The sequence below is a fragment of the Natator depressus genome, chromosome 2 (assembly GCF_965152275.1).
Source record: "Natator depressus isolate rNatDep1 chromosome 2, rNatDep2.hap1, whole genome shotgun sequence".
Taxonomy (NCBI): domain Eukaryota; kingdom Metazoa; phylum Chordata; order Testudines; family Cheloniidae; genus Natator; species Natator depressus.
The window spans coordinates 224,486,566-224,513,603 of record NC_134235.1 but is presented as its reverse complement, the minus strand read 5'-3'; the positions used below and the strand labels follow the sequence as shown (position 1 = coordinate 224,513,603).

Below are 27,038 nucleotides of genomic sequence, written 5' to 3'. Positions count from 1 at the left end.
AACTATGTGATTGTTTCCCTCTGCTCCACTTGGATGTTCTCCTTCCCTGAGACACCTCAACAGCACAGAGGCTGTCAGACCAGGGGTGGGACCATTCTACAGTGTCCCTGAACATCTTATCTAGGGACCTCTCTGTCTCCCTTAGCTCCTCCAGTTCAGCCACTCATCTCCAAAGCCCGTACACAGTTTTTGAGGGCCAGGAGCTCCTTGCACCAAATGCACACAAATCCATAAGGCAGGTAATCATACATGCTGCATTCAGTGCAATAAACTGGATAGCCCCCACTCTGTTGCTAGACTTCTGCCTACATCTGCGTTATCTTTTTACTCCTGCAGCTCTTTCTTTATTGTTGTTTGTTTTTATTAGGGGGTGTTTATTGCCTTAAATTTAAAGAATATTAATGAAGTGTATCTAGCCCCCCTCCTCACTCCCCTTCTAAACTCGCTGTTAGCTGCTCCTGTTTGCTAGCTCCTCTGCTCACTTAGGACTGGGCTTTTTAAACTCCTGTTCTCCCTGGGTAGCCCCACCCCTTGGCTGATGGATGCTAAAGGGCTTGGGGATCAAAGCCTCATTAAGAAGCTCTCACCCTTGCCTAGCAGGCCGCTAGGCTCAGCACACAGTCCTCCAAACAAACAGATCACACTATGTACTTCAGTCAAGCACCAAGCATACAACCAACACAAACACACACACTACAGACAACAAACTCACCCCAAGAGTCACGTAGTCACTCATCCTTCACCTGGAGAAATCCCTCGCAAAACTCCCCTGTTAGCTGTTCCTGTCTGCTAGCTCCTCTGGTCGCTTAGAAGCAGGCTTTTTAAACCCATGTTCTCCTTGAGTAGCCCCACTATACATATCCTATATAACCTTCTAATGAATGTGTGTGCAAAGAGCCTGAGGCCATAACCAAGAGTCAGAAGCCGGACCAGGGTCATGCTGAATTTGGGGACGTGGTACAGCACTTTGCCTTCCTCTCAATGTCTTCATGGATCCCTGGCCACCAGATGTGTCTCCGGGCTAGGGCCTTCATCTGTACAATGATCTTCATGAAGAGTTTCCAGAGCAAGAGACTGAAGTGATTTTGGAATGATCACCCACATTTCCCATATGACACAACCTTAATTCACAGATAACTCATGTGACTATGCATGTGGCACACATGCCTACATGGGAATGGATATGAGCAAGCACTCAAAGAAGAATTCACATTTGTCTTGACATACTCCCAGCCCACGGTCTTCAAAACTTTGCAAGACAGCATTCAAATTTTGAAGATGATCCTCTTGATGCTTTCCTGTAACAAGGATGTCATCCAAATGAATGGTGTTCATTCCATTCAGGATCTCATCCATGCCTCTCTGCAACAGGGCAGGTGCTCAGAGTGATACCAAAAGGCAACATGTTGTAGCAAAATAAGCCTTTTTTGTGTGTTAATTGTGAGATACGTACAAGAGGCCAGGTCAATCTTCATTTGTAGGCATGCACTGAGCACATCCAATTTAAAGAAACACTATCTTCCACTAAGAGTTGTTCGTAGTGTTGTTGTAGCCATGTTGGTCCCAGGATATTAAAGAGAAAAGGTGAGTGAGGTAATATCTTTTATTGGCCTATCTGTTGGTGCAATAAAATACATTATCTTACTCACCTTGACTCTCCATTAAGACTAGCAAACAAATCTTCAACATGAGATGGTGGATACTGGTCTGCACATAAAACCGGAGTCAGCATCACTTAGAAATCTCCACAAATTGGGACAGAGCTATCCTTCTTGATCACTGGCACGATGGGTGTAGCCCATTCCCTGTGTGAAATCAGTGACAAGACTCCAATTTTCACGAATTGTCCAAATCAGCTTCCACCTGAGGCTTCAGAGGATAAGGCACAACTTGCAAACTTTTGGCTGCCTGTCAGATTTAACAGTGATCTTCACTGACATGTTGCTTATCTGTCCAAGCTCTTTTTCAAAAACTTTGGAGAGTATGTCCAGTATTTCTTAAAGGTTTTGAAGTGTTTTTGTGATCACCTCAGTCCAAATGCTTCTCAAGCCAAGTTCTGCCAAATAATGGTGGATGCTTTCCTTCAATCACATGTAGGGGTAAAATGACTGATTGTCCATTAAGATGAACTTTCCTGCAGTATAAGTCTTCATAACTGTGGAATTTTCTTCCAGGGGAACTTATGACAAAGTCTGGTGATAGGAGATGCAGAAATCAGTGGGACAGCTGCTCCAACATCAGTCTCCATTCTTGTAGGAACTCCCTCAATCAAGGCTGTGAGCCAGATGCCATGTATGATTCCAGCTTCTAACATATGCAGTTCTAGGTCTTGATCAGTGTCACTAGAACTCATCTCGCTCTGCATTATAGATTCCCAACTTCCATCCTTTCTTAGGTTCAGTCTTCATAGGCGTCTTCTTGGATTTATGGTTACCCTGTGTTACTGGTTGTTGAGCTGTGTCAAGGTTCCTTCCCCACTCTGAACTCTAGGGTACAGATGTGGGGACCTGCATGAAAGACCCCCATCTTATTCTTACCAGCTTAGGTTAAAAACTTCTCCAAGGTACAAACTTTGCCTTGTCCTTGAACAGCATGCTGCCACCACCAAGCATTTTAAACAAAGAACGGGGAAAGAGACCACTTGGAGACGTCTTTCCCCAAAATATCCCCCCCCCAAGCCTTACACCCCTTTTCTGGGGAAGGCTTGATAATAATCCTCACCAATTGGTACAGGTTAACACAGACCCAAACCCTTGGATCTTAAGAACAAGGAAAAAATCAATCAGGTTCTTAAAAGAAGAATTTTAGTTAACGAAAAGGTAAAAGAATCACCTCTGTAAAATCAGGATGGTAAATACCTTACAGGGTAATCAGATTCAAAACACAGAGAATCCCTCTAGGCAAAACCTTAAGTTACAAAAAGACACAAAAACAGGAATATACATTCCCTCCAGCACAGCTTATTTTACAAACCATTAAACAAAAGAAACTCTAACGCATTTTCTAGCTAGATTACTTACTAACTTTACAGGAGTTGTAAGGCTCGCATTCCTGATCTGTTCCCGGCAAATGCATCACACAGACAGACCAAACCCTTTGTTCCCCTCCCCCTCCAGATTTGAAAGAATCTTGTCCCCTCATTGGCCATTTTGGGTCAGGTGCTAGCAGGGTTACCTTAGCTTCTTAACCCTTTACAGGTGAAAGGATTTTGCCTCTGGCCAGGAGGGATTTTATAGCACTGTATACAGAAAAGTGGTTACCTTTCCCTTTATTTTTATGACAAGCTGTATGACAGGTCACAGTGATGTGTCCTTTCTTTTGGCACTTCCTGCAAATGACTTGGCCTGTCAGGTAATCCTTCTCAGCATGCATAGTTTGTGCACAACAGCCACATAGAAATTCCTTACATTCCCATGGTCCTCTGTCTCACTGATTCAGGAGGTGAGCTTCTTATGTCACACTGAATTCCAGGTTTCAGAAGGGTAGCCGTGTTAGCCTGTATTAGCAAAAACGAGGAGTCCTTGAGCACCTTAGAGGCTAACAAATTTATTTGGGCATAAGCTTACGTGGGCTAAAACCCACTTGCATGGAGTGGAAAATACAGTAGAGAGGTATAAATACACAGCATATGAAAAGACGGGAGTTGCCTTAACAAGTGGGGGGTCAGTGCTAATGAGCCCATTCAATTAAGGTGGAAGTGGGCTATTCTCAACAGCTAACAAGAAGGAGTGGAAATCACTTTTGTAGAGCTAATAAGGCCAGTGTAATCAAGGTGGCCCATTTCAAACAGTTAACAAGAAGGTGTGAATATCAGCAGGAGGAAATTAGTTTTTGTAGTGACCCATTCACTCCCAGTCTTTATTCAGACCTAATTTGATGGTGTCCAGTTTGCAAATTAATTCCAGTTCTGCAGTTTCACATCGGAGTCTGTTTCTGAAGGTGTTTTTGTTGAGGAATTGCCACTTTTAAGTCTGTTATTGAGTGTCCAGGCAGGTTGAAGTGTTTTACTGGTTTCTGAATGTTATAATTCTTGATGTCAGATTTGTGTCCATTTATTCTCTGCAGTTTCCATGGCAATAGCTACCTCAAAGTCTTCTTGAATGAAAGAATTGATACAGCAGTAACTTTTTCCAGATCTGGTCATTGTGTAATTCAGAGACTCATTAGTCATGCAGGGCATTGCTCAATGTTCTGCTAACTTCCTTAGAGCAGCAATGAACTGTGCTACTGACTCTCCACTTCCCTGATGTCTCTTAGGGCAGTGATATTGGTCTGCTGTCATCAATGGGGTAGGAGAAAAATGTCCCTGCATTGCTGCAGTAACTGCTGCATATGTGGGAGCTCCAGGCACAGTTGGAGTCCATACGTCGTGGAGCAGTACACATGCCTTTGGACCCATCACTGTTAGCACGGTTGAAAGTCGTCTGTCGAGAACAGAATTTCAAGCTACACATTGCTCAAAATGTTTGAGGTACCACCCATGATTTTTGGTTTTCATCAAATTCACTAATATTGCCCACAAAGGTTGCCATTTCATTTCTCTCCTTTAGAACTTCACACCCTCCCCGCAGTCTTCTCTTCCACAGGGAAACTTTTTATTTTTTTCTTTACCGTGCACTGTCTGTGCTTGATCTCCCTTTGCTGGCTGTGTGCTTACATCCCAAATCAATCCTTTGGCTGTAGTCCTTCAGGGCAGGCTAAAGGTTGTCTTTCTAACTTGCAAAGACAAGCTGCTCTCCCCTCACTGCAGCAAGTCTTTGTTCTGGCCTTATTTGCCTACTCCCCCTTTCTTGCTGGCTGGCTCATACAAGTGGCCGCAGGTTGCCCACCACTGGTTTATAGCCTTCCCAAAGCTCGTCTTTTTACATACTATTATAATGATGGAATATGGATATTTTTGTCTTTATAAATATCCAGCCCTTTTGGAATCCTGCTAATCTCAGCCTTGATCATATCTTGTGACACTGGTGTTGTGTGAAAAAGTATGCCTGTTTAAATTTGCTGTTTCATTGAATGCCCCCTTGTCCTGGTATAGTGATTGTGTGAACAGAAGATCCTGATATGCCTTCTCTTCAAAGTTTGTTATCTTGTGTATGTTTACCATGACCTCTCTCATTCATCCTCTCTCTAGGGAGAACAATCCAGAGTTTTCAATCTGTCTTCAAATGGAGTGATTTACATTATTTTTCACTGAACCGCCTCTATTTTTGCTATATCATTTTAGAGATGAGGTGACCAGAACAAAACACAATATTCTACATCAACATGTACCACTGATTTATATAGTGGCATGATACATTCAGTATTGTTAGACCCAAACCTGATACTACGGTAGTAACTATAGCCAAACATGCCTTTTTCATCTGCACTTCAGATAAAAGCACTATCTTGAGGGCTCAGATGGGACACAAGTGCTCATAGACCTTCTGCAGGCCCTCTGCATGGGGTGAATTTCACTGGTGGTTAGGAGCATGTAACCATTTTTTCTGGATACAAATCTTGCTAAACGTATCCCTCCTTTTGTCAACTCCATGTATATTCTAATTCACTCTATGTGGGGATTACGTTCAGAGCACTCAGAAACAGAAGCTAATTCCCTCCTTATCCTCTTCTCCTTCCTTCTCTCTTACTGACACTTTCATTTTTTGTGGCTTGGTTCAAATCAGACAGAGATCTTGTCTACCTTTGTTGCAGTACAGCAGGTAGTACAATGAGTCCCAGATTTTGATGGGGGCCTCTGGATGTTACTACAATAAAAATAAAGATGGCCTTGTTTCTTTTCCTGCTCCTATTATCCCTTTCAAATCTCTTCTGGCTGGTACCACCTTTTCCATGGTAGACTTGCTCTCCATGAGTCTGATCCAAAGTTCATTGAAGTCAGTGGAAAAGACCCTCATTGACATCAGGTGGCTTTGAATCAGGCTCTAGCAGGAGAGGCCTATGTTTCTCTAGTAAAACGCTCACTCCAAATTAACTTCTTAGAGTACAGGTTTCTCTCTTCAGGTCTCCTTCCCTGTAGGACTCCTGACACTGCTTGGAAAAGGGCCTTTCTGCAACTTCTAAGAGCTCTCTTGTTCTGAAAGAGGGAAGAACTATGGAAAGGTGAAATAAGCAATAAGATTGTTAGAAATATGACAATTTGAGGACTGGACACAACACCAAAGGTTTCAGGGAGCCACACAGTAGGCCACAATGAAATATGCGTGCAAGATAAACAAAAATTGTTGGCATATCCATTTTCTTTTTCTGCTTTGGTGGCTGGATGTTGCCTCTTATTTACTGTTGCCTTGCGCACTAATATTACTTGATCACAACACAAGCTGGTATTGCTCCAGGTCAGTATTAGTTAAAGAATAACTCTTCATTTTTCCTACTGGTTTCAATGTGAATAGTGAGTTACGTACTCTAAAAATGCAAAACTATTAAAAAGTCACAGTCTGTTATTATTTATTTCACAGAACTAAAGTTGAATGCATAAATGAAGGAAACATTTAAATTTTCCTTTCACACATTCATATCTGTGTGAGGAAAAAAATGTAATGCACACATGATTTACACACATGATTTACATTTTACAAGATATACAAAAATCAGATTATAAAATGATCGTTTGGGAAGCTAAAGTTTCTGAAATATTTCACTCTTAAAACATTATAGAAAGAAACAGCTGATCTGCTAGAGCAATAGGGATGACAGGTGCATTAGCAAAATTATTGCATTGTATAGGCCAAGATCTCTCTTACAAGGCTAAGCTGTATTATGGAGAAAGAGTATCTAAGTGGCAGTGTTTCAAGAGGAGCATCGTGAGAGTTGTCCATTGCTAATGCATCTTTAGAATATGCATAGCCAGTATCCTCCAACCAATGACACCTATGCTGGTACGCAGAAAGGTGTTGCCAAGGTCTCATCATCATGCTACCCAGACAAACCCCTTCTGTGGCCAGTAAGAGGTGCTGGTAGTGTCTGCCAGTCACATTGCTTGGACTCCAGAGGCCTGCACCCTGATTATGGGTAGCCCCTGAGTGGGTGTGAGATGGAGGGGAACTGCGTATTTGGCTCTGTATATTGTCTGAGATTACAGGAACTGAAATTATGCCATATAGAGCATTTTTTTAAATGGGATGTATTCAAATACAGTGCCATCAGCTACCCAGTGCCAAACCCTTGTAGTGAGGTTTCCAGGAATATGTGCATTATTAACAGAATGAGACAAGTGCTTGCTGAGCAGTTTGGAGAGACTGCATTGATGTGAAGCCCGACACTCATGAGGGTGATGCAGGCATGGTGAAGAAACAAATGCTTTGAAGGCTTATTCACAGTGGCTTGTGTTTCATTTTCATTCTTTTAAGTGTATCCATTTGTTCCATTTCATAATTAGTCAGCGCTATATTTTTCATAAGAAATGCTCTTGTTAAAGTAGTTCTGGAATCTTATACAACTATAGAATGATTATGAAATGAAGTAATTGCTGCTGCTAGTACGTAAAAAAAATATGCAGACACTGAAAAAGTGACTGCTACACGGTTTGCACAGGAGAAAATAGCTTTGTCCTAAACCTTCAGGTAACCCAGCTGCATAATTTTATTAAAACAAGGCCCATCTTTAATTTATCAGACTAGAGAGTAGCATGTTCATTTCGCTCAATGTTGGCCACAAGATCCTTTGTGTCACTAGTTCCAGGAACTGCGTCAGTATTAAAATACAGGTTGTTCTCAAAGCTGTCATTTGTTGACATGTGGTTCTTTCTTTTCCTGTAGAAGAAATAGCCTGCAAGGCCAACTCCTGCTAGGATAAGGATCACCACAATAATTACAATCCCAGTTTTGCTGTGACTAGGTTCAGGAATCTTCTCCTCCTTTTTCACTGCTGTAAACGAATGCAAAGCAGTTAACTAGAAATCACGTACGTGGCATCTGATTATAGAACACAATCCTGTACTTAGAAATAGTAGTTTATTCTTATGCATGAATGCTTTACCATCTCCAGATAATTAGTGACTGACAATGCAGAAGGCAAAATCAGAAAGCATATGAATAAAGCTTAACACAACATTTCAATCCAATTTTAGGGAAGAGTTCTGCATTTGGACATAAATGGAGTATTATGGATGTTTTATTATCAAGGAAATGCATTTGATGGCCATTTAACATCTAAAAATATATGTGACATTATAATATAAAATATGACAATCTGGTATAATATATACTAATGCTTTTATTTGGGCTTTTTCTTCATTTATTTGAAAGAAAGTAACCCTACCTTTCTTGTCTGGGGGCTTCTCAGTTGATTGCACATCAACAGCTTTAAAACAGAAGAAAAACAGTTAGGATCTTTAAAAGTCTTTATTATATACTGAAAATTGTACATTAACACATACTAGTATATACTGTAAAAATGACCATTTTTTGCCTAAACAGGGCCATGGACTTTCTGGTATTGAATAAATACAATATTTTTATCAGTAGCAACATGTGATAAATGAATCTAATGTAGTTACAAACCACGCAATGAAGCTGAAACGATTCTGCTGTGAGCTCCACACTGACAGACCGCTGCACCAGTGCAGAGCTACAGTGAAGTCCATGGAGTGCTGCATACGCAGCAGTTCACTTCACAGAGCAGCTTGTAGGAATGTGGCCTATAAGCCTAATCCTGCATATGATTACAACTGGGCACAGCGATTACTATTCTAAAGAAGTCACAGTAAGGACTAGGCCTGGCAGTAAATGTTTGCAGGATTGGGTCCTATGTGACATCTTTGTATTAGTTTTAACACCCCAATATTTTTTGCTTATTTATCAAATAAAGTTCAACTGCATACACAGAATGGAAATATTTCCAGGGTTTTCAATAATCTGGGTAGAAATTATGTAAACATGTGCAATGGAAAATATTCAGTTAAAGGAAGACTGCAGTTATAGATCTACGTTGTACAGCCTCTTCAAGAAAAAGCAGGCTTAAATTTAACATGCTGGCAGTTTATATTAATTCTCTGTACTGTAAAATGGAGAATTATCACAGCCTTGCAAAATTCCACTTATTCACCCACCTAAGGTTATTATTTATTTTTGATAGGTAAATAAAATATCATTTGTTTTTCTATTGTTAATCATCACATTGAAGTACAGGTGAGTAGATTTTGTGGATGGTCTGTTACATTTTTGTGACAATTTTGCAAGGCTGTTTGTATAATATAAAAAACATCTTTCATCAGCAGTCAGGAGAAAGTCAGATGATTGTGTACTCAGGAGCAGCTTTCTATAAAAGAATAATGGGATTTCCCTCATTTCATATAGAGGAACTAGGCACATTTCAAATACGGAATGCATTTTGCAACAGTTGGTGCATGTTCACAAGAAACTTGCAGTTACAATGCAATGTGGGAGAAGTGCTCTCGCCACATTCTCGGCTCCTTTTGCACCTTTGGGAGGTAGGATTGGTCACGGCAAATCTCAAATGATTCAGCTGAATTTGTCTGGTTGAAAAATTGAATTGAGCAGGAAATGTTGCAAAAATAGGCATTGCTTATGAAATGTCCATTGCTTCCTGGTTGACCTGCATCAGAAGGACAGCAAAGATAACGTTGTTCATGGTATTTCTGCTTCATAACAAAATCAGGTCACTTGGAGATGTACAGAAATGATACAAAATAAGTTAATTCAAGAGTCTGGCTTCTCAAAAAAAGATTCCATTTAAATAATGGGTGAATTTTCCAGGTAGTACTCATGTTAATTTGTGCAGCCATTCTTAATAGGGCAACGGGCACCATCTTCACAAAGTAGGATGAAGAAAATAAATATTGACACCCAAGAGGTGGAAATGGTAAAGCACAGAGCTTTCTAAACACTACCAGTGACACCGGGGTACTGGAGTATATGTACTTGAGCCCACAGGACAGGCTTGCTTCTGATTTGTTCCTGAGTTTGCACATTCCATTATTTCAAGGACTTCCCAAATTTTGTACACTTAGCCCAATGCTATTTGCTTTTCCGTGATCAATTTTTCCTTTTCCAGTTCACTCATCTTCCCCTAACATGCTTCAGGAAAGAATATTGCAATACTAAGAAGTGAAACTAATGAATATTCATTTGATATAAGCAGCAGCAAAGAGTGTCGATTGCGCGCACGCGTGTGTGTATGAGAGAGAAACACATACAGAATAGCTTTAGGTTAAGATATAAGCATTTTTTCATGAGAACAAAATTTTCAGGAATGGATTCAATTCTGTGTGCAAAAAATGCAACCCTAACAGCACCCATGCAATTGCACACACACAATTATTGTAACTCTACGGGTAATTCTGCAAGTATAAGGAGAAATTTCCTGATTTGCAGGCATGCATTTTCGGAAACAGAGCTTGGCTGTCCATTTTTTGAATGCACCTACTTTTCGACAGCGTGACCCTTTCCTTTCATACTGTATATGTGTGAATTCTGTATTGTGTATAAAACCACAAAGGATATCTATCACAAATGTACCCTACGCAGCACATATCTATTAAGAGCATGCATACTATAAACATTACTAGCTAAACAAATCCATAAACACAATACATTAAACTCATCACTTACTTTTTGTTTTTTTACAAACATATCCTTTGTAGGAAGAACAATAAATATTATTCCAGGACCCAGAGTTTGCATACATTTCAACACAGTGCTCATTTTGTTGACTTGAGGGTTCTCCGACATTCCAGTTGACAAAATCCACTGCAGTGTTGTCTAGCCACAACCACTGTCCTAGTGTTAATTAGAAATACACTGAACATTAAGCTGTTGTTTAATAGTCATTCACTTTTTGACAACCAGAATAAAAAATTCAAGGGCACTTCAGAGAATTTCACATTTCTATAGTTTTTGAAAAATGCCTCCCCAAAAGAGGTATGTCCATTAGAGAGGTGTGAAGGTCTCAAAGCCTCAACCTGTCATGACTTTCGTAGATTACTTGAGAAAAGCAGACTCAGGGAAGGTATCCCTTGTAACATCCTCTGTTTTATTATTTTGTTTAGTTATTCTTATTGTGGTGATGACTGATGGAAAGAAATCATTTAGCTTCTCTGAAATGTCCTTATCTTCTGTGATTTACAAGTTATTTATTTTTATGACTATTTACTCATCAAAATCCCACATAACCTTTCTAATTTCCATTTTTCATTTTACTTGCCATAGTTTATGTTCCCTTCTATTGGCTTCAGCAGGGCTGAATTTCCATTTTCTGACAGATTATCTGTTTACTTGAATAAACCTCTTAAACTTTGTTATTTAGCCATACTGGGACTTCTTGTTTGTTTGCCTTGCTGTTTCCTTTTCATTACAGATATGCCTCTTTCATTGCCCTTAAATAGTGTTTAAACAACTTTCATGCTGAGTCTACAGATTTCCTTACTTTTGAATTGAAGGTTTTATAACCAGCTTCCTCATTTCTTTGAAATCCCCCGCTTGGAGTCACTGTGCTAGATTTTGGTACATTTATTTCCCTGAATATGATAAACTTAATTATAGTCACTATTTAGTATAGTTAGTTCTTGAATCAGCTCCTGTGTGTTTCTTAAGCGTAAAGCAAGACTTCTTTGTGCTCTAGAATGAAGTGCTTTAAGATGCAATCAGTCACTTAAGATGTCAAGCAATTACTTCTCTAAACCTTTTTTTCATGACTGACCAGTTTACAACCTATTATTCCTTTTTATTACACTCTGATCTTCCTCCTCATAGTGACTTTTCAAAATGAAATTCATTTTTATATATGAAAGCTAAGAACAGTCAAAAACAGAACAAAACATACTGATCAACCTCAAACATTGGAGAGGGGGCATTTTGTTTCACAGGAAATGTCTACTTTTTTTTGTTTTCATTCAGTTTAGGAAAAGAAAAAAAAATTCAAAATTGCCAAATTTCCCACACAACGGAAAATCTGGCTCTTACCCAGGTCTAGTTATATGTCTTCCATTGCCAAGAACTCTATATTGATCTTCTATTTTTGCATTTATGCCTCTTACATCGGTTTTTTATTTTTCTCAGGGTATCCGTTTTTTCCTTAGCTCCTTAGTCTGATGCCTGTTACTTTTCTGGAACTTATCTCTATGAGCTCATTCTTTCCCTCCGCCAATTAGGCTGTATTTCTTGCCCTATCCTTTGCTGGATAAAGAAATGCTTTTCAGTTACAGACATCCCTAGAAGATATCTTTGTCTGAGTTGAGTGCTCCTCAGATTTCAGATGCCCCCTACTTCCCTCTTAAAATAATCCCCCCAAAACCTCATCCGTTTTCTGCGCCAGCAGTCCAGTATTCTCCTTTGCGGCAGGTGGAGCCTATCCATTCTATATAGGCTTTCCCTTCCTCAGAGTGTTCTCCAGTGTCTAATACATTTAAACATCTCCTCACCTGCACAGTGAGACAGTGAGACTCTAACATTTCTCCTATCAAGCTGGCCCTGCACTCGGAACTGCAAGTATTTCAGAGAAAGCCCCTCAAAGATCCTCAACTTAGGCCTTTTCCTAGTCCTCTAAATTTAGCTTCCAGGATTTATAGTATCCACTGCTCTTAATCACTGGTACCAACGTCTACCATGACTATGGGGTCCAATGTAGCACTCAGAAGAGGGTCTGTCTAGATGCCTCCTGAAATTCGCCATCTTTGAGTCTGTTAGGCAAATACCCAGACAATACTCACACACTCACAGCTAGAGTATCAATGTTTGTAATGAGAGAAGATTCAGTCACTACAGCCATGTCTAATGATTGTAACCCCTTCTGCCTTCCAGGGGTAACCTCTTTAGCATCTAAGGAATGATAGGCCTCCTATACTTTCTTTGGAAAATAGGTCACAAGCAAAAGAGTTTGTTGCTCCAGTGAGGTTGGTTTCCACCTATCATGAGACCAACTCCCTCAACTGGAAGATCAAGACAGCCAGTTGTAGGTAAGCCTGTTATCTCTATAAATAATTTAATCTCTTAATGCTCCTCCGATTCAGTAACTCTGGCTCCAAGATGCTGCATTTGTGCTCTGAGGATCACTAGCTGCTTGAACCAGATGCATCGTCACCCCAGTTGGCCACAAGAATCATGTTTTAGACTTTCTGGAGTAAAAAAGGTAGGAGCCGTCCTGATGGATCTGCTTCTGGTCTTCGACTGCCAAAGTTAAACTGGAGTTTTGACTCTGTGTGGGGATTAGATTGAGCTACCTTTTAATTTAAAGATAAAGTAAGAGGCCAACATTTAGCCGTACATTTGTTTAATGGATTATTTTTATATTAGTTGAACAACTAAGGCAACCTACTTGCACCAGTGCTCAACTCTCACACAGTCCAAAGAGCCCTATGTTCACTCTGTCAGTTCCTGGTTCTGTCCAGAGCCTCCCCCACCCTGACCCCTTGTTCGAGAAAGGACTCTTGATACTTATTTCTTCATTTATAGCTTACCAGTTACAGTGACTTTGCCCTCCAACCCACTTTATTACAATCAAGTGACTGGTCATACCTATGATCTTCATTCCTACAACAGTAGGTAAAATATATAAAATATCTTCTTTCCTGCTTTATCTGTTTATGTCTTACACCAAAGTGTAATGTGAAATATCTGACACTTAGTGTATCTTTATGACAAATATTCATTTGGAAATACGTATTACAGGAAAAAAAATTACCATCCACATTTCTGTACATTCCTGTCCAAAAAGTTGATGATTTTTCTTCAAGTGGCTCTATGTTGTGTGCCAGAAAGTTGGCTTCAGCCAAATCTTCTACTGAAACCAAAGAGGCACCTACAGAACACCAGGAAACAATCATTATGGAGATGAGTTTACAATGAAATACATTTCCCCCTGTTGAGAGTGCCTTTTCTGGTCTTTTCAAGTGTTGTGACAGTTTTAAATCAACTATCCTCTCAGTCTCATTACACCTGTGAGAGTATAAAATATTTATTTTTTTAAAAGATCCTGGTTGTTTCTACAGATTATATGAAATTTGTAAGTGCACATGAATCATCTGTGGCGTGGATTTAGAATGAATATTCCTTTGGCCTTGCACTGGAAATTAGGGACAGTAAAAGAAAAGCACTGCAGCACAGACACAAAAGAGTGGAAAGCCAATAATAGAAGGATTAAGATTGCCAAAATCTGAAGATTTTGGAATACATGCATTGCTACGTACATATGTCTCAAACTCATAGCAGCTGGCAATAGAAGGGCTGCTCAGTAATTCTTAGTGTTTCTTTTGTGGGAGTCAGGTGTTTTCTGGTGTTAGATACATGGTTTTAAAATAGATTAAAAACCTGCACCATTTTCTAGTATCTGGAAAAACTTGTGCTGTGAGTTCACAAAAACTATTTGACTAGAAATTCCCAGTAAAGTTTGCACTAGGTTGTGAGACAGACATTGCTTGGATAAATTTTGTGACATTGTTTGGATTAATTTTGCCCATGAGATTTAGGAAGTTTATCATTTTTGCAGTCAAATATTAGAATATGCATATCAATTCTGTAGCCTCAAAACAATACACACTTCATCCTGTATATGATACAACTAGCACATTTATAATTTTATTGTTTTCTGAACCTCTATATAACTCATCTGTGTCACAGCCTTTGTTAAATTCATATATCTTTATATTTGGGGATACAGCATTGTTCCTCCCCACTCCTCTGTGCTCCATATCTTTGGCCACTCGCTACCCAGTTAGTATCCTGTTAATTATCTACCTGTAACTCTAGTCATTATACTACAGCTATTAACTCTCCATGTTGTACTGACAGGGCCAAGGAATTCTGGCATTGTGTTCAACAGTATTCCAGGGAAGATAATCAGCAGCATAATGATGTAAGGATTGGCATGTTTTTAAAGGTTGATAAAGTGCATTTTCTCTTTTAGTTTGTGGCTGGGACCAAGGAATCACCTGTGTAGTAATGGCTGTGGATAGTATGTGACATGATGTGACGGTGCCCCAATTAACTATTTTTGATTTCGCTCTCATTCTTGGAGAAGTTTATCTCAGGTAAAATATAATTGTAGAAATAAGGTGAAGTAATATATAATCACAGAAAATAAAGGCACTTAGTACTACTACTGATTTAGGGCCCAATTCTGCCCTCACATAGGTGCAATTATAATTGAGGACAAATCCCACTATTTGTGGGGAATTAACAGGATACCAATTGGGCGGTGAGTGATTATAAATATAGGAAGCCCAGTGGGTGAGGCGTGACAGTGTGAATTTTTTATCCCAAATATAAAAACACATGAATCTTTAGTCTTCTATACTGCAGTCATTATTATAGGCAGTCTCAGGAAACGCTTTCACAAATGCAGAAAAGGAAACGGACTTTGAAAAGTTTAGGTGTATCACACAAATGATTAAATCTATATCATTTTGGGGCTATACATTTTTGTACTTTTGACAGCCTTCTACCAAGCAGCAGCAAGTGTCTGTAGCCTTGCAGGTTGGCTTCCCAGAAGAGGGGAGGGGGGAAATCAGTGATGTGGAGTCTGGGTATATTCTATTGTAATTGTTTAATTTATACATAGACCAGTTCTTGAACATAGATGGACAAACAACCGGCAGGAAATCCCTTCTTTCAGGAATTTCAGCCCAATACCAATGCCTAGTTCCCAAGTAGCAACTCTGCATCAAGAACTGACTCCAGTCAGAGATCAAGGCAGAGAACAAATTTTCCTGCTGTCTGCACAGCTCCTTCTAGACAGAAACGTACTGTGACAGGGTCAGCCCAGATGGCTACAGGAGAGTGATAGAAGATAGATATATTAGCCCCAGATTAAGCAGGTCCCTTTTCCCTGAGTAAGAGAATGGGCTGTTCCAAAACAATCAGGAAGTTGCTGGAACCAATTAAGGCAGGCTAATTAGGACACTTGGAACCAATTAAGAAGCTACCAGAATCAATTAGGACAGGCAGGCTAATCAGGGCACCTGGTTTTAAAAAGGAGCTCACTTCAGTTAGTGAGGTGCATGCGAGGAGCTGGGAGCAAGAGACACGCAAGAAGCTGAGAGAGAGCGAGTAGGCGCACTGCTGGAGGAATGAGAAGTACAAGCATTATCAGACATCAGGAGGAAGGTCCTGTGGTGAGGATAAAGAAGATGTTGGGATGAGGCCATGGGGAAGTAGCCCAGGGAGTTGTAGCTGTCACGCAGCTGTTACTGGAGACACTTGTAGACAGCTGCAGTCCACTGGGCCCTGGGATGGAACCTGGAGTAGAGGGCAGGCCCGGATTCCCCCCACCCTCCAACTCCCTATTTGATATAAGAGGAGTTGACCTGGACTGTGGGTCCCACCAGAGGGGAAGGTCTCTGGCCTGTCCCCTGACCCATTAGGTGGGCCAGCAGAGACTGCAGGGATTGTTCTCCTCCTTTTCCCCATGCTGGCCAGTGATGAGGTTAGCAGAGCAAACAGCAGGTTTGTGCTACTAACAAAAGGAGCCAAACTGAGGACTGCCATGAACCTCTGAGGCGAGCAAATCCGCCAGAAAGTGCAGCACCCACCAAGGCAGAGGAGGAACTTTATCACAGTGCATAACCAAACTAACAACACACAGTATGTTGTCCCAAGATTTAACATTTGCTCTCATGTTAAGAAAAAGAACTTGGAAGACTGTGTGTAAGTAGGCCGCCTGGTGACACCTGTCATAACCATAAAAATATGCTACAACCAGAGTTGTGCATTTGGGGGGTATTTCTGTTTTCGAAGGGACACTAGGAAGTAGTTTTTGGCAAAAACTTGTTTTAATAAAAAAAAATTGTACAAATCATGATATAAGCAGGATGCTAGGATTAAAAAACCCACAAAACAAAAACAAAGAATTAATTTAATTTTAGAAATTCAAATACAACGGCTGTTTTAACTAGGACATGAGAATCAGACATTGAAACTGACTGTACATAAAGATTCACTTCCCCAGACAACTAAATTACAAAAGGTAAACAAGAGTCTCAATTTCCCAGTGCATTATCCCAGTCAGGATTCTGTAATTCTATTCATTCAATTGGCATATAACTGACGTATTTTAGTGGCAAATCAGGCCCACAGTATAAATGATGTAAAATGAGATTTGAAAAAAACAAAGATTTTATTATTAATGCAGACAAGGAATTTGTCTTTAAATTATGCTAATACTTAGCACTTTCATAGCCACTGATACATTCATTCATAGTGCTGTATTAAAAAAAATAGATGTGTGATTTGTGTGCATTTTACCTCTAATTTGAAAGGACACTCACCTAATCGAAGACATTCTAAGGAGGCCTGGGCCCAGTTTCTCGTAGATGAAGACTCAATGAAGTAGCAGTGACCACGGAAAGGGATCCATGATCTGTGTTCTGTCTCCGGGCACTTTCCGGGGAGCTGGGGAGGATCCGTGGGGGCTTTAACTGTTTAAAAAAAGGGACATAGTTTGTTATTAATAAAACATTTTAATGAACAGGTTTCTCTCACACACACTTTTACCATGACTAGCACATACTAATTTGACACCAGGAAACTCTCATAACAGCTGTTTAATCATAATATAATCTTTGAAAATCTGTATTCCTTGTTATTATACCATAGTGGAAAAATCTCAGACTGGAGAATGACTAGTGTTACAGTTGCATTTTATGATCTAAGCACCTAATTCAGCGAAGCCCTTAAGCACATGCTTATCTTTAGGCACATTCATAAGTCCATCCCTATTGAGCAAACACTTAAACAGGCTTAAGAACATGTTTAAGTCCCATGTTAAGTGCTTTGCTGAATTAGAGCCTAAATTTGGTAAGATCAGGCCATAAACCAATTCTACTCTTGAACCAAGAGAGCAGCTCATTTGACATCAGTGGCTGAGTTTCAGGAGCAGATGAAGACAGCACAGTGCAGGGCCAAAATGATTAACTTAAAAACTGCAGTAAATAGAAAATGTTTAAAATCTCACACAAGTAGGAGAATATATATTATGTAGCCTAAATATCAGGAATGCATTTATATTTTAAAACCAAGTATTCTGGGTCAAGAAAATCTGTTCTTATTTTACTCATCTACTAAGACCTGAATTCAGGATTTTCCTGTTTTCCCCGGCAATAGCTATTATCATTTCAATCATCATCGAGCCATGAGAGAAAACGATCTTTTCAGGCAGTTGTAATGCTATTAATTTACGAAGATGAAAACACAAAATCCTTCCAGGTTTGGCAGGTAAATAAAATGGAAGGGGATTTTCAAATATTTTGTTTAAAAGTATAATGCTTTTGCATTGTGATGATGAACAGGGTTGTGAATAGATTTTAGAATCTTTTTAAATAAAATGTTTTTGTTCACCTTTAATGGGGGATGTATTGCAGATGGGTTTAGCTTGTCACTTCCATTAAAAAATAACTAATTAAAGCATTAGAGAGACCAGGTGGGTGAGGCAATAGCTTTTATTGGACCAACTTCTGTTGGTGAGAGAAATAAGCTTTTGAGACCAACAGAAGTTGGTCCAATAAAATACTACCTCACCCACCTTGTCTCGCTAATATCCTGAGACTGACATGGCTACAACAACACTGCACAATTAAAACGTAACTATTTAAAAATACACTAGTTGTTCTTAATCTAGCCAAAGGAAGATGATTTTCAACTTGTGGAAAGTGTGCTTAATGAGCATTCAATTATTCCATATTTAAAATGCACTACTCTATAACACTGAAAATAAGTCAAATGACTTCAATATTAAATGCCTACACTCTTTTGCCCACAAGATCTGAGGAAACAGAAGATTATTTTACAGGAAAAACAGTTATTTTTCTTCGGATAACTCAAAAATTAATAAGTCCCAGACTCCAGCAGATGATGTTACTGTGTGTTTTATACTAACCAGACTTTCAGTAATGAAACAAAGCTCCTTCCCTCAAGTAAACACTGGAAGAGACTTAACATTCAGCTTCTGTCTTGTGTCTTGCTAAACTATCAAACTCTTTTTTCTTGCTTTTATCTAGTGTTCTGTACATCTTGTGAATAATTCTCTTAACTAGAGTTATTTTTTTACTAGGGCCGTCAAGCGATTAAAAAATTAATCGCGATTAATCGCACTGTTAAACAATAATAGAATACCATTTATTTAAATATTTTTGGATGTTTTCTACATTTTTGAATACATTGATTTCAATTACAACATAGTGTACAATGCTCACTTTATATTTAGTTTTGATTACAAGTATTTCCACTGTAAAAAACCCAAAAGAAATAGTATTTTTCAATTCACCCAATACAAGTACTGCAGTGCAATCTCTTTATCATGAAAGTTGAACTTACAAATGTCAAAATATGGACAAAAAAGCTGCATTCAAAAATAAAACAAAGTAAAATTTTAGAGCCTGAAAATCCACTCAGTCTTACATCTTGTTCAGCCAATCGCTCAAACAAACAAGTTTTTTTACATTTGCAGGAGATAAATGAGAACAGGCATTCTCATGGCACTGTTGTAGCCAGCATTGCAAGATATTTACGTGCCAGATGCACGAAAGATTCATTTGTCCATTCATGCTTCAACCACCATTCCAGGGGACATGCGGCCATGCTGATGATGGGTTCTGCTCGATAACAGTCCAAAGCAGGACGGACCAACTCACATTCATTTTCATTATATGAGTCAGATGCCACCAGCAGAAGGTTGATTTTCTTTTTTGGTGGTTTGGGTTCTATAGTTTCCGCATTAGAGTGTTGCTCTTTAAGACTTCCGAAAGCATGCTCCACACCTCGTCCCTCTCCCATTTTGGAAAGCACTTCAGATTCTTAAACCTTGGGTCGAATGCTGTAGCTCATTGGTTCTCAATCAAGGGGTCCAGGGCCCCTTAGGTGGCCTCGAGCAGGGCCAGCATTAGACTCTCTGGGGCCCAGGGCAGAAAGCCGAAGCCCCACCACATGGGGCTGAAGCCCAGGTCCCTGAGTCCTGCCCCCTGGGGCTGAAGCTGAAGCCTGAGCAATGTAGCTTTGCGGGGGGCCCTGACGCATGGGGCCCCAGGCAATTGCTCTGCTTGCTACCCCCTAATGCCGGCCCTGGCTTTTATATACAGAAAATCAGTTATTGTGGCACAGGTGGGCCATGGAGTTTTTATAACATGTTGTGGGGGGCTCAGAAAGAAAAAGGTTGAGAACCTCTGCTGTAGTTATCCTTAGAAATCTCACATCGGTACCTTCCTTGCGTTTTGTGAAATCTGAAGAGAAAGTGTTTTTAAAATGAATCACATGTGCAGGGTCATTATCCGAGACTGGTATAACCTGAAACATATCCCAGTGTGGGTAAAACAGAGCAGGGGACATACAATTCTCCTCCAAGGAGTTCAGTCACAAATTTAATTCGTGCATTATTTTTTTAACAAGCATCATCAGAATGAAACCATGTCCTCTGGAATGGTAGCCGAAGCATGAAGGGGTATACAAATGTTTAGCATATCTGGCACATAAATACCTTGCAATGCCAGCTACAAAATTGCCATACAAATGCCTGTTCTCACTTTCTGGTGACATTGTAAATAAGAAGAGAGCAGCATTATCTCCTCTAAATGTAAACAAACTTGTTTGTCTTAATGATTGGCTGAACAAGAAGTAGGACTGACTGGACTTGTAGGCTCTGAAGTTTTACACTGTTTTGTTTTGAGTGCAGTTATGTACCAAAAAAAAATCTATATTTGTAAGTTGCACTTTCACGACAAAGAAATTGTACTACAGTACCTGTATGAGGTGAACTGAAAAAATACTATTTATTTTATCATTTTACAGTGCAACTATTTGTAATAAAAATAATATACACTTTGATTTCAATTACAACACAGAATACAATATATATAAAAAAGTAGAAAAACATCCAAAATATTTAATACATTTCAATTGGTATTCTATTGTTTAACAGTGTGATTAAATCTGCGATTAATATTTTTAATCACAATTCATTTTTTGAGGTAATTGCGTGAGTTAACTCCGATTAATCGAGAGCCCTAATTTTTACATGTAGTTTGTGTACACCACTGCCCTCTGTTGGGTATATCTGACTTATTCAAACTTTTCTCTCATTTTCTAGTCAGTGGCTAGTCTAACACATGCTATTACAGTTGACAGCTAATGAAGATACTTGTATAATTCAAGAGCTAGAAAGCCTGTGTTTTTGTGTTCAAACTTCTTTCAGTTTCTGTATTGCTTCTGAGTACCAGCTGTGTTAGTCTGTATTCGCAAAAAGAAAAGGAGTACTTGTGGCACCTTAGAGACTAACCAATTTATCTGAGCATAAGCTTTCGTGAGCTACAGCTCATCGGGGAAATAGATTACCTTGCATAATGACTTAGCCACTCCCAGTCTCTATTCAAGCCTAAGTTAATTGTATCCAATTTGCAAATGAATTCCAATTCAACAGTCTCTCGCTGGAGTCTGGTTTTGAAGTTTTTCTGATGTAATATCGCAACTTTCATGTCTGTAATCGCGTGACCAGAGAGATTGAAGTGTTCTCCGACTGGTTTATGAATGTTATAATTGGATACAATTAACTTAGGCTTGAATAGAGACTGGGAGTGGCTAAGTCATTATGCAAGGTAACCTATTTCCCCTTGTTTTTTCCTACAACCCCCCCCCCCCTTCCTCAGACGTTCTTGTTAAACCCTGGATTTGTGCTGGAAATGGCCCACCTTGATTATCATACACATTGTAAGGAGAGTAATCACTTTAGATAAGCTATTACCAACAGGAGAGTGGGTTTGTGTGTGTGGAAAAAAGGGCGGGGGGAGAAAACCTGGATTTGTGCTGGAAATGGCCCACCTTGATTATCATACACATTGTAAGGAGAGTGATCACTTTAGATAAGCTATTACCAGCAGGAGACTGGGTTTGGGGGGAGTGGGGGGGTGGGGAGAAAACCTGGATTTGTGCTGGAAATGGCCCAACTTGATTATCATACACATTGTAAGGAGAGTGATCACTTTAGATAAGCTATTACCAGCAGGAGAGTAGGGTGGGGGGAGAGAAAACCTTTTGTAGTGGTAAACACCCATTTTTTCATGGTTTGTATGTATAAGAACATTTTCTGTATTTTCCACAGTATGCATCCGATGAAGTGAGCTGTAGCTCACAAAAGCTTATGCTCAAATAAATTGGTTAGTCTCTAAGGTGCCACAAGTCCTCCTTTTCTGTATTGCTTCTGCCACTGCTAATATTTCAGGCTGTCTCTGTGCTGCCTCTGCAATGCGTTCTTCTACCGTTCTATGCTACTGTCTGTTAAACATTCACAATACCCTCAGTGTGCTGTAAGACCAAGAAGACATGGTCTCTAACTCAAGCAGCATACAATTTACTGTGGTCATCAGCAACTTGACATTCGCTATTTGAAAGGAATTACTTCCTATTAGTTTTCCCCATTTTACAAGGCAATCCCTATGCACACAGCTGGAAACGCAGAATAATGTACTGCTTTACTAACTACTTTGGTTTTACACTAATGAACTCGGTTGATGGGTTCGGATTTATGAGCTATGATTGTTCTCAGTGAACTTTTTTTAGTAGCTAAGCAAATAGGAATCACCACTGGCTTCCATTCCAGCTGTCCTGGTGTCCACTCACCATTTTCCCCCAACTCAGTTCCAAAACTCAGTCCCTTTGACTTGACTTTCTCCAGTTATTTGTTAGTTACTGAATACCAAAGGGAACAGTCATTTACTATATATCTGTACAGTCTCTAGCACAATGCAATATAAATAAGTAATCATCATTATTACCATTGTTACATTCAATTGCTTACCATCTGACCATTTACAGATAGAGTAGTAATTTTCATCACAGGATGCTGTCTTCCAGGTTCCTTCAAGGTCCAAATAAACACAGCCTATTTTCTGTTTCGGCTCTCCTTTGGCCCACTTAGTATACTTCAACCTCCAGTTATCAATCCATTCATAATGTCCATCAGTCTAAAAGCAAAATAAATTAATAGAAACAATGAATCAGATATCAATAATTGCTTTGCAGTCAGTTTTGTGAGAATAATTCTTTCACTGTCCTAACCTTTGTCATCTCTGGCATGATATGAAACAGAAAAATACCAAGACTCAGTCCCTTGCCAGTGGATAGATATTTACAGTCTGTCCATCGTCCTTTGTCAGAGGTTGTCATTCAAAAGTATAGAACAAAAGTAGATGGTTCAAATTTTTTATTATGCTGTGGCATATGAAGTTCGCAAATTAATCCACCATCACTCCATCCTCCAGTTAGCTCGTGACCAAGTTTTGTTCTGAAGAAGTTGTACATGACATTGTTCACTCTGGTGTTTCTTTAATTTGTATGGTCAATGGGTGCAGAAAGCAGAATTAGGGACTGTGCCAATCATTTGCAAAAGTCATTCATTTTAATCTTTGTAAAGGGCCCAGATACCAGAATGAGGAACACAATATATATAAATTAAATTGGATAGCCCACCAGCTGTTCAGCATCTCAGCCGCACAGAAGTCCTGAGATTAATAATAGCGTTAGTTTAAAATAAATTCAGGGGTTATTTAGAGAAATTCAGGGGTTATTTTATTTGGATAAAAATAAATCATTTTCACCGCACACCTAAAGAAGTTAGGATATTTTTCCAAGGGAATCATGACAGTGTGTTCATATGAAGAAAGCCATAGTGAGATGACCTGAAGAAAAAACTTGCCTGTAAAAACATAGAGCATAATGCCAGAAAGAATAAGACCAGAGAATGTGTGATTTAACCTGATTAATACTGATTAATTATTAAATGATTAAAGGTTAAGCACATTCCCTGCCTTTAAACAATGATACTATGTACAAGTAGGGCAGTATGTAATCTAATGAGATCAAAAATGAATTAAGATAAGGAATGTGAGAGTTGTATTATCACAAAAAGTAGCATGATGTTCTTACCAGATTGCTGTTCAGACCAATCCATACAGGCTCCCCATACTTTAACATTCGTAGCCATAGGAATGAGTGGCTGTAGGGATCTAAGATGCTGGCAAGGTCAGAGGACTCATGTATGCATTTTCTCCTTGCATCTTCCCATTTCATTTTGGAATGGACGAACAAATAACTACTGTTACCATAACGGATAAAGTTTGTGGGGACTGCTGTTGATGAATGGTACAACTTGGAGTCTATAGGGAGAAGAAAAAAAGGGAACGTAAAGTCGTTGGGGTTTTTAAAAATTAGTTAGGGCCACGTTGTGGCTGGATCTGCATGTGATTGCGAGGCATGGATAAAAGAGACCCCTCTATCTCCTGACTTCTGGTCTTGGTTAAAGCTCTGCAAACCCACCAAAGAAAGTGAGGATTCACAGGTGTAAAATGAGGGCAGAGATTACACTGTCCTTGACAGCATCTAACAATGTTGATGATGGCACAACGGCTAGCATAGAATCCAAATTATGCTCTCACTACTGTGCTAGTTCAGCAGAGCTGAAGTGAAGTAACAAAAGGCTAAGGAAACTATGACCCTGACTATATCCAGGGAGTAAGAGCTTGTCCACACAGGAGTTGCATCAGTTTAATTTACATTGGTCTAGGTTTGGTATACACATAAAGTTCCGCAAGTTTTTGGTTTAATAAAAGATGTGATTTTAAACTGATTTAGCTAACCTGGTGCAACCTTGTACGTGAACACTTTTAAATCAATTTACATCTGGCTTATATGGGTCTACCTTGTGTTGGTAAATTTATGGGTGGATATAGGCAGTGATCATATACAGGGGTCTGCACTGGTTTAATTAAATTGGCTTTTTGAACAGATCAGAGTTGAACTTCTCTATGTAGAAAAGCCCTTAAAAGCTGGTTTAGTGTGTAGACCAAGATTTTGATGCTCATATTTTTAAACAGTACTTTTTTCTAACCGTAGCCACCGAAGTGAAGGATAGTGGTGACATAATGCAAGTGGAAATCCAGCATTTAGTCCTCAAGCAAATCAAAAAATCTTGCACGAGATTTCTGAAAAATGCACCTTTGTTAATTTGGCAAACATAGCCTTTGTTGTTGCCACAGCTTTCATCAACCCATTTCCCTGCCTCCTTAACAGGACTATTTTTCATAAAGACGCAGTCAGCCTAGGGGGAAAAAGGATACACAAATCAGTTAATAAATAAATCAGAAGCAAGTGAGATAACCTCCTCCCACTTTCATATCTGTAGACATGAATATAATTAAATTTCATTCCTGCGTCATTTTAAGATTCAGTAATGCTGGCATTATGCTGGTGACCTCTGTGTGCTTTTGTTCCCCTCGTATTGCCCTTACTTCTTAACTTTCCTGTGGTTTTTCTCTGGTCAATCTGGTGAAACAATTGTGGGGGGCTACGAGAAGGGGGAAGAGCAGAAATTCTATTCTCTTCCGATCCCCATTTTGTATAATATGGAGGGCATCAAAGCCACAGGAAAGTTCAGAGGGAGGTCTTGGGTGAAGTTGGTCATAGAAGGAAAAAGTGGCTTGATCCCTCTACATGGGTATCGCAGTCTGTTCCAAAGAAATCCTGGACAGGCAAGGAGCAGTGCACTTTTCTGAATTTTTTTCTCCCTCTTTCAAATTCATAGTTGCAGCTGTGCAAAATATTGACTGCCAAACTAGAAACACTTAGGTTAGGGTTGCCAGGCGTCCGGTTTTCGACCAAAATGCCCAGTCGAAAAGGGATGCTGGTGGCTCCGGTTGGCATTGCTGACCAGCCGCTAACTGTCCGGTCGGCGGTGCAGCAGCGGTAAGGCAGGCTCCCTGCCTGCCCTGGCTCCATGCAGCTCCCAGAAGCAGCTAGCATGTCCGGTTCCTAGGCGCAAGGGCGGCCACGGGGGCTCCATACACTGCCCCCACCTTGAGCGCCAGCTCCGCAGCTCCCATTGACCAGGAACTATGGCTTATGGGAGCTGCGGGGGCAGCGCCTGTGGGCACGGACAGTGCGCAGAGCCCCCTGGCCTCTCTGCCTAGGAGCTGGAGGGTTATGCCGCTGCTTCCTGGGAGCCACCTGAGGTAAGCACCACCCAGAGCCCGCATCCCAAACCCCCTGCCCCAGCCCTGAAAGCCCCTTCCCACACCCTAAGTCACTTCCAGACTCTGCATCCTGCACCCCCTCCCACACCCCAATCCCCTGCCCCAGCCCAGAGCCCTGTCCTGCACCCTGAACTCCTTATTTACTGGCCCTACCCCAGAGCCCGCACCCCTAGTCGGAGCCCTCACCCCCCTCCTGTACCCCAACCCCCTGCCCCAGCCCAGTGAAAGTGAGTGAGGGTGGGGGAGAGCAAGCGACGAGGGGGGGAATGGAGTGACTGGGGGGCGGGGCCTCGGGGACGGACAGGGCAAGGGTGTTCAGTTTTGTGCAATTCGAAAGTTGGTAACCCTAACTTAGGCCCAAATTTTCAAGAACGTCCACTGATGAGAGTGAGATGCCTGACTTGAGATGGCATTTCCATTCCCCTGACTTGCAAATCCACAGAACTTCTGTAAGCCTATAACAAACACACAGTGTTTCATAAAAATGTTTTACGTCTGCAAACATTTTTGAAAAGTTGAGCATGGCATTTTTTGCACTCTGTAGCTGTGTCAGAGAAACGTTCACATTCTGATGCTTACCCCAAGCAAACAATCTTCTGAGACTCCCCCACCACGTGGTTTTGCATATGAACTATTTCTCATTGAGAACTAATGAAACCTTACAGACCTTGCCACTCTTAGGACAGGACTTTATAAAAACAGTACACTTTTCAGAAAAGAAAAAATATTTTTCCTCCATGGTGACATATTTTAAAAATGCCTTGTCTGATAAACTTCAGAATTTCTCCAACACTTCTCCATCTGTTCAGGATAACACATGAGAATTTCTGATAGCAAGGTGCTGTTTTCAGGAAGTTGGAGAGGTGCATAAGGTGCCAAAATCAAGGTTATATTGAAATTGCATTACAACTTTAAAGCCTGATCCTGCCCCTACTGCAGTCCTTGGCGGATCAACTCCTTATCCAAGGAGTGACTTACTGTAACTCCACCACACAGTATGGAATAATCTTGCATTAGCAGAGAGATGAACTTGATGGATGGAATATGTCTTTTTCTAGAATGCTGAGAAAATATAGGA

General features: G+C 40.2%; 2 protein-coding genes across 2 annotated transcripts in view; both read right to left on the bottom strand.

Annotated features, from left to right (window-relative positions):
- LOC141981924 (macrophage mannose receptor 1-like) overlaps positions 1 to 1,356 on the bottom strand; it is a 63,838-nt gene extending 62,482 nt beyond the window's left edge. Inside the window, exon 1 of the mRNA XM_074943544.1 lies at positions 1,212 to 1,356. Coding sequence (XP_074799645.1) covers positions 1,212 to 1,356 — 145 coding nt within the window. The remainder of the gene's footprint in view (positions 1 to 1,211) is intronic.
- A 5,080-nt stretch (positions 1,357 to 6,436) lies between these two features.
- LOC141983193 (macrophage mannose receptor 1-like) overlaps positions 6,437 to 27,038 on the bottom strand; it is an 82,870-nt gene continuing 62,268 nt past the window's right edge. Inside the window, exons 23-30 of the mRNA XM_074946025.1 lie at positions 24,927 to 25,029; positions 23,859 to 24,088; positions 22,732 to 22,897; positions 17,219 to 17,368; positions 13,639 to 13,755; positions 10,572 to 10,739; positions 8,260 to 8,301; positions 6,437 to 7,866 (exon numbers count right to left, since the gene is read on the bottom strand). Coding sequence (XP_074802126.1) covers positions 7,616 to 7,866; positions 8,260 to 8,301; positions 10,572 to 10,739; positions 13,639 to 13,755; positions 17,219 to 17,368; positions 22,732 to 22,897; positions 23,859 to 24,088; positions 24,927 to 25,029 — 1,227 coding nt within the window. The 3' untranslated portion in view covers positions 6,437 to 7,615. The remainder of the gene's footprint in view (positions 7,867 to 8,259; positions 8,302 to 10,571; positions 10,740 to 13,638; positions 13,756 to 17,218; positions 17,369 to 22,731; positions 22,898 to 23,858; positions 24,089 to 24,926; positions 25,030 to 27,038) is intronic.